This window comes from Gastrolobium bilobum, unplaced genomic scaffold, assembly GCF_033153095.1.
Source record: "Gastrolobium bilobum isolate Gb01-03AN ecotype WA unplaced genomic scaffold, APGP_CSIRO_Gbil_v1 utg34604, whole genome shotgun sequence".
Taxonomy (NCBI): domain Eukaryota; kingdom Viridiplantae; phylum Streptophyta; class Magnoliopsida; order Fabales; family Fabaceae; genus Gastrolobium; species Gastrolobium bilobum.
The window spans coordinates 124,546-139,272 of record NW_026895416.1 but is presented as its reverse complement, the minus strand read 5'-3'; the positions used below and the strand labels follow the sequence as shown (position 1 = coordinate 139,272).

Here is a 14,727-nt window from a genome sequence, read left to right as displayed (position 1 = left end):
TCAGAATTTTACACATCTCACGTAGCTTGGCTGCTGCCACCTTATTCTCCATTTGAAAGTTTCAATTTTTCTCCACTTACGCACCCAAGACTCCACCTTTTCATCTTGAATGTCCTCCTCCATCATTGTGTAGACTTGTTAGCAAGCATTTGGGGAGTGGGGAGAGTGTTCTTATGAGTTTGGGATTCTGTTTTGGGGCATTGAAGGGCTGCCTCCATTGTTATGGAAGTTGGAGCTTGTTTCACCTCCATTGAAGCTTCCAGAACCAAGCTTTGGGAGGAAAGAACCTACCTTAGTGTGGGGATTTTCGTGCACCACCAAGTCAGTGGCTTGGAGCACCTCCTTGGTCCTCAAAGCTTCCCTATTTTCTGAGTTCAAAGGTCCATAAGTAACCTCAAGTCTTTTCCTTTGTAAATTCTTAAAAATGAGTTATTTTGTGAAGTAAAATGTGAAAATATTAATGATGCATGTAAAATATGTTAGAATGGTGTTTAAGCATGTTAGTTGGACTTCTGTTTTGATAAAAATCGGACCTTGGACCTTTGGAAGCCATTGCAGTCGCGGATTATGCAGAAAATTCTACAGATTTCGTGTTTTGTCCGCGTGGTAAGCGATTACCCTGTGCATGGTAATCGGTTACCATGTGGAGTAATCGATTACCCTGTGCATGGTAATCGGTTACCATGTGGAGTAATCGATTACCATGTTTTTGGCAATCGGTTACCGTGTGGAGTAATCGATTACCATAATCGATTACCCCTTGTATGGTAATCGATTACCCCATGTCAGAAAGACCAGAAAACAGTTTTAATGCGTGGGAAAGTTCCCATTTGGGCATGGTACCCTAGGAAGTCAGTGCTACTGTAGGGGAAATATTAATGCCAATAATAGTGAGGGAAATACACTCTAATTATGATTTAGAGAGTATGTAAACGAAAGAGAAAACATTGCTTAATGGATATGAAATTTGGATTTTCTGAATATTAAATTATGTGTTCCTACAAAAACAGATTTCAATTGTCGAATTATGTGATGGTTGGGGTGCCTGTATACACCGAGCCTTTGGATAGAGATTTTGGCACTACAGGTAAGCTTCTGGTCCTCAAATTGATCTGTTGCTTGTTCCACCGACCTCCTTGGGAGGGTGGTTTATGTGCATGGTATGCCTTTATGAAAATGATATATGCATTGATATATGCCTGAGATATGTGGATATGTCAGTTGATGTAATGTATAGATGTGATGTTGATTACTTACACGATCAGGCTGCGACCCTGGTGTGTAAGGCATGAGGCTGCGACCCTTATGTTTAGATAGGTCGCAGACATGTGTAAATCATATCCTGTTTCCTGGCCAGTTGAACCGCACTTGCATACATCACATGAGACATGAACTGTGGAACATGACATGCTGAGCATTCATATATATATATATATATATATATATATATATATATATATATATTGTTTCTAGTATATTGCCTGAACATGAACATGCATCGTATTTAGTGTTTTGAACTTATTATATACTTGCAAGTGAGCTTGGGGCGGAAGAGCCCTTGAGGACCCCTTGTCTTACTGAGATTTCTTGTTAGAAATCTCACCCTGTGTGGGGCACATTTTTAGGTACAGGTGTTCTTGAGGTTGAGACCTCTGGCGGCAGGAAGCCGGAGTTGAGCTGATGATATGTTGCATGCTTTGACTGTTATGTTAGGATATAATTATGCCCTGTTATTATATTGCTATTGTACTTGAGACATGATGATTATGTTGTTTTATTTTGTGAGCATGGGGTTGTCCATGCCACATTGGTATAAGTTATGTGTATTCAGACTTGAGTTGTATTATTGTATCAGGACATGTCCGGTCTACGTGTTGTAGCTCCGTGACTTGATACATTATTTATAATATGGGGTTATTCAGTATAGTTATTTATTGCAATTTACATACAGGAGACTTTTGAAAAAGAATTAAGTAAATTCACTTGGTTAAATTGGTAATGTTCATAATTAGAAAAATTTAGCTTCCACATTTATTTAGCTGCGCTTATTACCATTATAAGTTTAATACACCGGGTGTACACGGGGTGTTACAGTGAGCCTTAGAGTTATGATGAGGCTGTGACGAGCTTAGATAAGGAAGAATGGGAAAAGGCAATGCAAGACAAGATGAAGTCTCTGCACGAGAATCAGACTTATGAGTTGACCGAGCTGCTTGAAGGAAGATGAGCTATGAATAATAAGTGGGTTTACAAAATCAAGAATGAAGATAACAGCCAGAAGCTGAGATACAAAGCCCGAATTGTTGTGGAAGACTGCAATTAGAAGAATAGAGTTGATTTTGAGGAGATATTCTCTCCTGCAGTGAAAATGACTTCGGTCAGAACTGCGATAGCCATGGCGGCTTCGATGGACCTTGAAGTAGAGGAAATGTATGTGAAGACGACATTCCTTCATGGAGATCTTGAAGAAAAGATATATATGGAGCAACCTGAAGGGTTCCGAGCTCCAGAACAAGAAGACTTGGTATGCCGGTTGAAGAAGAGTTTATATGGCTTGAAGCAAGTACCTCGGCAGTGGTACAAGAAGTTTGAATCTTTCATGACTGATCACAAGTTTGTGAAGATAGAGGCCTCCCACTGTGTATTTGTGAAGAGGTATGAGGCAGAGATTTTCTAATTTTGTTGTTATATGTTGACGACATGCTTATTGTAGGGAAAGACAAATCAAGGATAGCCGCCCTGAAGAAGACATTGAACTCGTCCTTCGCAATGAAGGACCTTGGCCCTGCAAAGCAGATACTCGGAATCAAGATTATCTGAGATAGACAAAAGAAGCTACTGTGGCTAAGTCAAGAAAAATACTTTGAGAAGATTCTGAAGAGATTCAATATAGACAAAGCTAAAACGATAAGCACCCCTTAGCCGGACATATTAAGCTGAACCAGAAGCAATGTCCGAGATCTGATGAAGACAAAGACGAGATGTTGAAGATCCCGTACCAATCCGTTGTCGGAAGCTTGATGTATGCATTGGTTCGTACGAGACCCTACTTGGCGTATGTTGTTGGAATGGTAAGTCGGTATCTGTCAAACCTCGACAAAGAACACTGGGAAGCAGTGAAGTGGATTTTCAAGTATCTCAGAAGAACAACTAAGTTGTGCCTCCGATTTGAAGAAGGCAAAGCCGAGTTGCAAGGCTACTCGGATGCTGATTTAGGGGGAGATTCCGACTCAAAAAAGTCGACGACAGAATATATGATGACATCTGCAGGAGGAGCTATCTCCTGACATCAAGATTACAAAAGTGTGTGACACTTTTGACGACCGAGGCCGAGTACATAGTCGCGACTAAGGCAAGCAAAGAAATGTTGTGGAAGAAGAAAGTTTATCTTTGAATTCGGCTATAATCAAGACAAGTACGGGTTGTGATGTGACAATCAAAGCGCAATTCATCTTGCGAAGAACTCGACCTATCACTCCCGCACTAAGCACATTGATGTGAGGTTTCACTGGATCCGGGATGTGGTGGAAGATGGAGAGCTCGAACTTGTCAAAGTGCGCACTGACCTGAATTGATCTGACATGATGACGAAGCCGATACTAGCAAGGAAATTTGAAGAGTGTTGTGAAGGTGCTGGGTTACTGCTGATGTCAGCGCATTAAAGTCGGAAGGGGAAGATTTGTTGGGCTTCCTCCTTAATGCTAAGCCCAAAGCCCATGAGGGTCTAAGAAACCCTAAAGCTCTTTCTTCCCCTATAAATACATTAGTTGTGGGATGAAAGTGGGTTAAGAGAGAAAGAAAAAAAAAGGTTGACTTTGTGAGATTAAAGGGTTTTGAGTAAAAAGCTCAAAGCTTTGATTTTGAGAGGACCTCTAGGGAGAAGCTTGGGTGTTATACCTCATGAGGGAAGTTTGAGATAAAATCATCATTATAGGTGAGGTTTGAGATTACCACCATTGTTGTGATGTTTGATCTTTTGTAACCCATTATTTTCATAGTGAAAGTTTGATTCTAGACTAGTGTCCCGTAGGTTTTTTTTTTTCTTCACATTGAAGAAGGTTTTTCCACGTTAGAATTTTTCTATGTTCTTCTCTTTCTCTTTTGTGTTTTTCGTTTTTCCACTGTGCTAGCCGACCGGTTGATATAGGCCGACCTTTGATTGAAGAGCTGAGCTCCTAGCTTGACGTTTGACTTCCGCAAAAGCTTCTTAGTCGAGATTGAGGGAACCGAGTTCCCACCACTATTTTCTCTATAGATAATGCTGATTCACAAATCTTATAACAGCCTCGATTCATCAAAATCGAAGATATTAAATTTAAATTGTTACATCCAATAATTCGCATGAGATCTATATATAGGAGTGAATACGCAAATATTTACAATAATATCATTTCCTATAAAATCTGTGGTAATTATTAATTTGTTGAATGATCATTTGGTTGGATAAGGACATTGTGAACCTTTTCCATAAACTATTTCCTTAAGAGTCTTCATCCACAATGACTATTAACTAATGATTAATGATTGCATTGCACCATCTACTGGTAGCAACGGTGGTAGCTTAATTGGATGTCTTTTTCCTTTTGGCTACACCAAAATAGATAACTTTGAAGTTGGAACAGTGTCTTATCAAAAATTGATGGAGATGAGGGCAATATTAAATGAGGGGAAATTACAAAAACAAAATTATCAAAAAAGTATCAAATCAAATAACAATAATTAGGGCCAACTTACTGTGAATACATGGTGAAGCAATCCGATAAGCATTTGATTTATGTGTTTGAAAGCTATGTATGAACCGACATTAAGTTGAAAAGTCATGGACTATTAGCAAGTTCATGATTGCAAATTTCTTCACCTTTTGTTTCTTATATCAATAATCCAACCACCGTTATAAAGCCCCACGAGTGCTATGTCCTTGTCCTTAACTATAAAATATGGGTTTTGTATCTATCATTTAACATGACCACAACAACTTTCCTACACACACAATATTTTGTGGGACTCACAATTTTTGAAACCAAAAAAAAAAAAAAAAAAACTCTGGCACGCAAAACGAATCTCTATAACATAACACAATCACTTTTCCTACAACATAACTCTTATTAAACCCATAAAATATAGGTATATTTCAATTCTCTATGCATTCTCTAAATTATTTGCAAAATTTACTCTTAGTGTGACTTTTCTAATTGGTGCTTCGAGAGATAGAAACGTAAAAATGTTTCTATACCAATGGCTATTTTCTATTGAATAAAAAATATAATTTGGCTATAAAAAATGTTTGCTAGTGACATTTTCTTTGTTTAACAATTTGCAGAATGGCTTTTTGAAACCTTTACAATTGTTTATTTCTCAGATGAAATAAAATATAAAAAGGAAAATATTTATCCTCATATAGAAAGTCCTTTTCTAAGAGTGCAAGAACACAACATTCTTTCCCATAACTTTGTTTTGTCATCGCAATTTGGTGAGCTTTGGTTATCTTAATCTTATTTGTTGGTTTCCTTTGTTTTGGAGATGTTGGTTTGTTTGTACCAAAAACATAACCATAGACAGCTAGCTCCATCCAATTTATTAACTCCAATCATTATTGCAAACTACAGATGGCAACAGTTTAACTCCAAACATTAAGAATTACCTTTTATATATTCCTTCATTTTTTAAATGCTATTTTAAATCAGTATTTAATGTAATTCTTGTGGCTTACAAAAATGTGTCGGATTAAGTTTTTCTCATTTACTTATTAAGAAATGAATTTATGAGAAAAAAAATTATATCAATAACAATAATAACATTTATTACTTTTCGTGTAAAATTTATTAAGTCTAAAATTTTATGCTTTACTTTTCATGTAAAATTTATTAAGTCTAAAATTTTATGCTTATATATATATATAGGGCTTATCATTTCTGCAGCCGTTGTAGACAATACTCTCTACAGCTGACACAGAAAAGTGGGTCCCACGGCGTTTAAAAAAAAATAAGGATCCGGTGCGGTATCTTAAGATCCGCACGCGGATCCTGGCTAGCTGTAGGTGCAGCGGCTGCAGAAATCATTTTGCCATATATATATATAGTATCTTTTGAATCTTCAATAAAAATTACGGAGCTCATTTTAATCTCTTAGAAAAAAAATATGGACTTATCATTTTTTTAAAATTTAAAGGGATTTGTATTTGTCATTTAACATGACACAACAAATTTTCTTATACACATAACATTTTGTGAGGCCACGTTTTTTGAAGAAAAAAGGAAAAAATAAATTACGGCACGCAAAACGAATCTCTATAACATTATACAATTATTTTTCCTAAAACATAACTCTTATAAAACACAAATTTAAAATAGATTTAATTAGTTGAAATTATAATCACTCGGAAATTTAAAAAAGATACATATTAATTCTTAAAAAAATTAACATAAATTTATTTTAAATTTCAAAGAATCATAAATTAACTTTTTTTTAAGAATTTAAATTAAATTCTATAATATTTGTTGAGTATCCCTCTGCATATATATATTTTTGACATCACGTGAAAAATCTAAAAAATTTCTGTGAAAAGGTTTCCTTTTTTGTGGTTGGAACCGACAAGCGACAAGTGTCAAGTGATAACAACAAATGTTATTATTCTTTGCTTGCTCATTCACTCTCTCACTCACTCTTCATCTGTGAATGACACCGACAAGTTAAAGCAAAGAAAATGGCCACACACACACAGAGAAAGAAAGAGGTTCTCTTGGATGACAAGTTAATAGAGAAAGGAAAATGGACCTCTCAACACCTAACACTATTTGCTTTCATCCTCTTCCAAGTTCTACCACCACCTTTGAGTTTGAGTATCTCTACATAATTCTCTTTCTAAAAAGAATGAGTACATGTCTCTAAGAGAGAGAGAGAGAAGAGACAGCATGTTATGTTGGACCCACATTCTAAACTCAACAAACAAAACCCGCTCTTCCATTTCCACATTCTTCTCTCTCACTCACCCCATGTGCCAACCTCTCTCTTATTGCATTCCATGTGAAGCATCCAAGGGAAGAGGAGGGACTTAAGGATCCAAACTTTGGTTGAAGTTTGAACCTCACTTACTCTCTTTTGGACCCTCTTTTGCTCAAGTTATGGACCCAAGCTCTCGTCTTGATCATGTCCTTTTTCAGCTCACTCCAACTAGAACCAGGTTCTACAACTTCACAATTCACAGACACATTAAAATTCTAGCCAGAGAAAAAAAAAAGGTTTTGGTGATTTTTACTTTGTGTTTCTCTTTTTTTTTCTATGTTGAAGATGTGACCTGGTCATTGTTGCTGGAGGTGTGAGTGAAAGACTAGCTTCTGGGCTGTTAGAACCGTTTCTTACTCACCTTAAGAGTGCCAAAGATCAGATTTCGAAAGGTGGCTATTCCATTACTCTAAGTCCAGCTGGTGCACATGCTCCCTGGTTCACCAAAGCCACCCTGCAAAGGTTTTTTTCTTATTGGGTTTTCCTCTTCCTTTTGATTTGGTGTTTTGGTATGTAAAATCTTGGGTTTTTGATAAATTGGATTAAAAGTGTTCTGAATGTTGAAAAATGTCAATTTTGGATCTGACCAAAGATTACCCTCCTTTAAATACTTGCAAAGTTTCTACCTTTTAGGGCCAATGTAATTAATCTGTTTGAGTTCATTTTCTATAGGTTTGTTAGATTTATAAGCACTCCAGAAGTTCTAGAGAGGTTTGTGACAATAGAAAAGGAGATTGTGCAGATTGAAGGATCGATTCAGTCAAATGAGAAGAGCAATTTAGTGGCAGAGGCAGAAGGTATGGAAGGGGAATCTTAATGACATTTGTGCCTTATCTTTCTGTTGATTAGATATCCTAGAATATACAGCTTCTTCTCAACCTTTTTTTTTTTTGTCCTATCATCACTCTTAATTAAAAGTTCTAATTCTTTTTTGCAATCTTCTACCCAAATGCAACTATTCAATTATAAAGGCCAATAATTTTTTCTTTTTTCTTTTTACTTTGAGACTTGTGTTTAGTGGGAGAAACTACTGATGACACTACTATAGTGCTATGTAATAAAGTGACATGTTATGTATGACTTTATTTATGGCTAATTTGGTTGGAAGAGTACCAAATTACTTGTATGTTTGGCATCATTTTTAGATAATTTTTAAAATTTGTATTTGTGGGCCTTCTTCTTTGTTGGATTTGCGGCCTAACTAACTAATAACGCATATCAGTATGCTTACAGTGCAATACTGCAATAGATATCATACAAATGTTCCATGTGAGGGTAAAATTAGGAAATAGTGTCTCCACAAGTCACAATCTCCCAGGGTAATAATGAAAGTAAATAAAACAAATACTTGCAACTCCAACTTCAAAGTTTTTGTTTTCTTTGATGCATTATATCAAGGGAATTCATATTTTGATCCTGGGATTAACAGGAAATGTATCATATGCTGATGGGCGTGTCAAAAGGTCGACTACTTCCTCCAAGGTATGTAGATATAACTCTTGCTAATGTTTTCCTTGGTTTTTCGGAAAGATACTAACCCTCTTATCACCTGGTGCATTTTAGATGAAAGATGAACTAGCTGGTACCAATCAAGATGGATATGAAGAAAACTCTAGGTATTGTATATGGTGTGTTATATTGTATTGTTTGACATCTTTTTATTCTTCAGGAAGTATCTATAATATTGTGCAATAAATTTTCATATATGTTTAATGAACAGGGTTCGCCTTCAACGTGTTCTAGATAATCGTAAAGCAATGCTTTGCAAAGAGCAGGCAATGGCCTATGCCCGTGCTTTAGTTGCAGGATTTTACCCAGAATCTGTTGATGATCTTATATATTTCGCTGATGCTTTTGGAGCTTCACGTTTAAGGTCTGCAAGCATGCCAGAAAATGTCACTATTTGATTTAAATTGTTCAATTTGAATGAAAGGAAAAAAGAAAAAAGAAAAAGCTTTTATTTACCTAACTTGAATGGAAATTCATTATACTTACATTTATGTTTTGGCATAATGGCTCATGTCTTAAAAACTCTTGTTTTTCATTTTACTCTTTTTGTTTCGTCACAGAGATATTGTTTAGGTAGTTATTTTCCTTTTGAGGTATAGCCTGTGACATTATAGATTGACCTGAATAGCCTACCTCAAGCATATGTTTGGCTGACATGTTAAGCACCAATTCAACCCAAAAGTTTAAGCTGTTAAGTGAAGATCTTTTAATGGTTTTTATATTTTTCTAACAGGATTCATTGAATATAATATATCCATATGATTCCTTCATAGAGGAATATGGTATGAAAGATTCAACATATCAATGTAGCTGAGATCTTCACTCTTTTAGCACCTGAAAACCTTCTGTGTTTTTTGTTATTTAATACAATTTTTTGTCTCATATAGGGAAGCATGCATCAATTTCTTAGAGCTATGCAAACAAAAGAATGAAGACAAGCTCTGGATAGATGAGATAGCAGCCATGCAGGCGTCTGCTCAGCCCGAATTGCCATACTTGAGGACATCTGGAATCATACTTGCTGGTGAAGATGATGCAAGCAGTAAAATAAATGGCTTAGTTGATGCCTCTATTTCTGAGTCAACTGCAAGTCATGCAAGTTTGGAAATTGGCCAAGGTATCCTCCTTTACTACTAAGTGGGTTCAGTATCTTGTCTTTGCCCCCTCCTGAGTATAAGAGTTTCGAAAAAATGAACAAAACAAATATTTCTTTTGAAACCACTTGTTTTTAGCAATAGTTATGTTTGATAAAAATATATTATTTTGGTAATCTCATCTCTGTTAGTATCTTTTCTTCATTGTTAAACAAAAAGAATAGATAGTTCTTTTGAGAAAAAATAGAATTAAAACATGCACCCTTTGTCAGTTGTGGAATTTCCAGCAAAATGTATGTGTCACCAATTTTTTGAAACAAAGTCTATCACACAACTTAAATCTTGTATAATAGATCCAACAACTCATTATTTATTGATTTTGAAAATTTACAGATTATAACTTGCCAACATCAGCTCAAACACCATCAACAGATGGAAGGGCTCAAATACCAATGTCTTGGCCAAACCATCTTCCTCAGTACTATCACAATTTTCAGGGTCATGCATTTCAACAAATGCCTCCATACCAAGGGTACCTCTATCCTGGTATGCAGGTTCCCTCTTCATTTTATCCAGGGAATATGCAATGGCCTCCAAATGGGGAAGACTCTCATATTGTTCATGACCGGGAAATGGATTATCATAAATCATCCTTTAAGAAGAAGAAGAAACATTCTCAAATACCGGAGCACCCTGAAGAAGATGGGTCTACTGCTTCCTCTGACTCTAGTTATGAGAGTGATTCAGACGACCATTCAAGGCAAAGCAAAAAGCACTCTTCAACAGAACATCTGCACAAAAAGAAGCATGGAAAGAAGTCCTCAAGGAAAGTAGTTATTCGTAATATAAACTATATAACATCTAATGGAGATGGTGAAAAGGGTAGTATCACAGAGGGGAGTTTGTCCAATGAGGAAGAATTTATCAATGGAGAATCCCTGAAAGAGCAGGTTGAGGAAGCTGTAGTGTCACTGGAGAGAAGACACAAATCAAGCTCCCGTCGTCATAAGAAACAACAAAATGCTAAGCACCCTGGCATGCTAAATGGTTCAGCTGATGCTGATTCCAATGGCATAAAAGGAAACAACAACTGGGATGCTTTCCAGAATCTTCTTTTGAGAGATGATGATTCTACTCTTGATACAGAAAAGCAGACTATGAAGCTTCAAGAGGAATATATTGTGAATAGGAATTTTGAGGATGGAAGGTCAAATGAATTTAACCAAAAACCAGACATTACTAAAACTCGAGTAGTTTCAAATGATTCATTTGTTGTGACAGAGAGGGAATTGGACAATGAGGGTCGAAGTCGCGTTGAATACTTTAAGGAAGGGAAGGATGCACCTTCATATATGAAGAAAATAAATAGCACAGATGAGGAGTTGTTGTTTTCTCGGAGAAATGATGAATCAGGTAGCTATTCTGTGTCTGGCTGTGGCCTAGAATCTTCCCTCACTAAATGCAAGAAAGAAGAGGATTGGTTCATTATCAATCAATCTGATAAACTGGCAAATGAGGATGGAAACCGAAATTTCAGTATGTTTGATGGTGTTTCTATTTCGTCCTCAGCTACTGATAGTTTTCATGTGGAGAAAAACAAGAAAGACATTTTGGCTGATGACTCATTCATGATTCAAGCTCGATCCTCACAAGAACAATTTAACTCTCAATCAGCTGCTGACATAAGTTTGGTTTCGGACATTGTTGGTGTCACTGAATTCGCTAACAGCATACAAGAAGGTTCACGCAATAAGACTGAAACCTTAAAATCCCACGAGCCAGATGATCTCTTCATGGTTCTTGATCGTGATTCAGCTGTAGAGCAGAATGCAGCATCTTGGAGCGTGGAAATGGATTATGAAAATAACATTTCATTAAGTGAAGCAAATAGAAAGGTTTCTGACACTGAAACAGATAATAATCATCTGTCTAATCAAGAGGGCAATGATACAAAAACTCCTGGAGGGAGAACTGGGAAAGTTTCAAGTAAAGAGGCAAGGTCTAAGGCTCTAAATGCATCTCTTGGGAAAAGCAAATCTGATATCATGACAAGAAGCAAAGCATCCCCAGGAAGCAGAAGTACAGTTTTGAAGAGCAAATCTGAGAAGGTAAACTTACAACTGTCTAGGCTCTACCAGTTCATCTGAAAGATTAAGTAAAAAAAAGTAGTATATTTTAAACTTCACTTCTCTTTTGGGATGCTTAATTGCTTTTGTTAGATCCGAAACCAACCAAAAGGTTGGTCAGTTAGACATAGAGGATAGGAAAATTCTTGCTTGGTCAGTCTACTAAGTAAGCCAAAAACTATATCCTATGGCTATACACAATAAGGAAGTCATGAGCTGAAAATTAGGAACAAGATTACTTAATGTTGAGATATATAAAAACCATTAATGTAGCCTCACTCAACAGCTTAAGCTTTTGAGTTGAATTGGTTCTTTACATGTTATCAGAGCCTCGTGTCCCGGGTTCGATCCTCACCGCCTCCCACTTTCTTTCAAGTGGAATTTCTTTGTTCGCACAGGTAGGTGGGCCTGTGCATTGTCCACCCTTCAAGCCCAGTGGGCTCTCGTGTGAGGGGGCGTGTTGAGATATATAAAAACCATTAATGTAATGTACAGGCCCGACAGAACCAATTCAACCCAAAAGCTTAAGCTGTTAGGTGAGGCTACGCTTGTACATTAATAGTTTTTATATATCTCAACACGCCCCCTCACACGAGAGCCCACTGGGCTTGAAGGGTGGACAATGCACAGGCCCACCTACCTGTGCGAACAAAGAAATTCCACTTGAAAGAAAGTGGGGGGCGGCGAAGATCGAACCTGGGACACGAGGCTCTGATACCATGTAAAGAACCAATTCTACTCAAAAGCTTAAGTTGTTGGGTGAGGCTACATTAATGGTTTTTATATATCTCAACACTTAATTATATCATAAACATTATCTATCCCTACATGACCCTTGAATTTGAGAGTTTGGTTTTAAGGTATGATAGAATGTGTTAAGTCTAAATTTTTCTGGAATTTATCACCTCAAGTTAGTTCACTTATGCCCTACATATTGATAAATCAAACTGCAAGTGATTTTAATAATTCTAACAGTGCTGTGAGTTTTCAAAGGTTTTGAGATATGATTGAATTGAAACTGCTGTCTGTCTATTTTCCTAAGGTAGTAGTTTCCTGCTCATCTTTTCATGTGTTTTGGCAATTCTTTGATTATATGGCTCAGAAAAAACAACACTATCAGTTGTGCAAAATACTAATGGAAAGTTCTTTGATTATATGGCTCCGAAGAAGCAACACTTTCAGTTGCGCCAAATACATATGGAACTTTTCTTAATATATTCTATATCTCTTTGTTGCAATTTCACAGGTTATTGGTGTACCCCCATTCTTTTACTAATTTTTTATCTGTTCACCTTTATTGTCCACTTTTATCAATAGGAAGAAGAAACTAGAAAGAGAAAGGAGGAGTTACTAATTCTGCGGCAGAAAAGAATTGCTGAAAGAAGTGCCTCTAAGAAGAGTGGAACAGAAACTAAGACTTCCTTGACTACTTCAAAGAAAGAGAAGCCTAAGATTCCATCCACTGAGGAGACCAAGAAATTGCACAAACCTGTCCTTAGGAATTCCACCATCGAGCGCCTTGCAACTGCCCGAGTAAGTCAAAAGGTTTCACCAAGTCAAGCAAAATCAACTCCAACCAAGAAACCATCCTTGAAGGCAAATGGGGTACCTTTGCAGAAGACTACTGGCACAGAAAAAAAGAAACAGGTTCCAAAAGAAGACAAATCTTCAAATCAAAAAGAAGATGCCAAGAAAACAAATGGGGAAGTTCTTTCTGACACTAATGCCCTAGCTAAGAATGAAATGGAAGCCTCAGTAGTGTTGCCAGTGAACTCTGGCACTGTGCAATCTGTTGAACCAAGTAAAAACAGTCTTGGTTTGAAAGAAAATGGAGAGCTATCCAAGACATCATCAGAGGAACATGCAAGATATTTGATTTCAGAAAGTGAACAGGTGCATGAAAATGTTGGCCAACTTCACATGGATTCATCTTTGCCAAATCATGATCACACATTGGGAGGAAATCTGTTGAGAGGTGAAGAATTGTTGGACAAGTTATCTTCACTTCCTGGTGACAACAAACCTCAACATATTGATGGCATGATCATAAATCCTACAGCAGGATCACCTATCAAACCCCTAACAGTTTCTACTGTGAACTCAAAGGTTAATCATGAAATAGATGAAAGTGATGTTGTCTTACCTAAAGTCTCTGAGAAACAAATTTCTACCCCTCCACCTAGTGACCAAGTGATCATGCTGGAACCAAACCACTCCAGGAAAAAATGGAACAGTGATGAGGACTCTTCAAAAGCAGCAAAAGGATTTCGTAAGCTTCTCTTCTTTGGAAGAAAGAGCTGAAGCACCCTGGTAGATTGTTTTTTGTGTGAATTGGTTCATAATAATCTTCTGAAGTGTTCAGAGCAGTTATCAGTATCATTCCTCTATATCCATGATTTTGGTTATTCAATATTTCAACAAGAAATTACTTTGCCCATTCTTGAGCTCAACATAAGGTGTTTGGTACGTTGAATTATTTGTTGTTTTGAACACACTCATTCATGTGACATGGCACAGTCATGTGGAAGATTGTAGATAGTTTTCAGGTTGACACACGTAATAATAAGGCCATGGGATTGGGAGTTGCTGTCATACGAGGAATCCCATGATGTAAATTATCTGAATATGTTGTATCCTAAGGATTGCACAGGGAATAAATTTTCCATGTTAGAACTCTATATAGGGCCTATCCTGTTTGATGCCAAAACCTGTTTCCTTGTATTGTCAATTATCAAAGTTGTGATGTTTGGTTGTGTATTGCTTTTATTTTATTTCATGTTGATATTATTTAACAATGTGAAGAATTTGAGTGAGGAGCACTTTTTTCAATTATCTGTTACAACAATGAGTTAATTTTTATCCATTTCCTCATTTGGCTAGCTTTTCTGTCCCTAGGAAACATCCAATAAAATTTGAGGTAAGACACTTGGAGTAATCAGAATCAAAATGAGAAGAGTCAATCAATGCACATTGTTGAGATATATAAAATCGATTTA

General features: G+C 36.7%; 1 protein-coding gene across 1 annotated transcript; it reads left to right on the top strand.

Moving 5' to 3' along the window:
* Nucleotides 1-7,006: 7,006 nt before the first annotated feature.
* LOC133310307 (COP1-interacting protein 7) lies at nt 7,007-14,468 on the top strand. The gene is made up of 9 exons (XM_061511219.1): nt 7,007-7,180; nt 7,288-7,464; nt 7,675-7,799; nt 8,432-8,484; nt 8,566-8,618; nt 8,723-8,875; nt 9,399-9,628; nt 9,999-11,713; nt 13,049-14,468. Exons 1-9 carry the CDS (start codon nt 7,122-7,124, stop codon nt 14,030-14,032), a joined length of 3,549 nt encoding a protein of 1,182 aa, XP_061367203.1. The 5' UTR covers nt 7,007-7,121; the 3' UTR covers nt 14,033-14,468.
* Nucleotides 14,469-14,727: the final 259 nt, after the last annotated feature.

Excerpts from the sequence above, each read along its gene's own strand:
- LOC133310307 (XM_061511219.1), top strand. The coding sequence starts at position 7,122 with ATGGACCCAAGCTCTCGTCTTGATCATGTCCTTTTTCAGCTCACTCCA. Across the intron at positions 7,181-7,287 it reads CTCACTCCAACTAGAACCAG|ATGTGACCTGGTCATTGTTG; the intron begins GTTCTACAACTT and ends TCTATGTTGAAG. Across the intron at positions 8,876-9,398 it reads TTTGGAGCTTCACGTTTAAG|GGAAGCATGCATCAATTTCT; the intron begins GTCTGCAAGCAT and ends TGTCTCATATAG.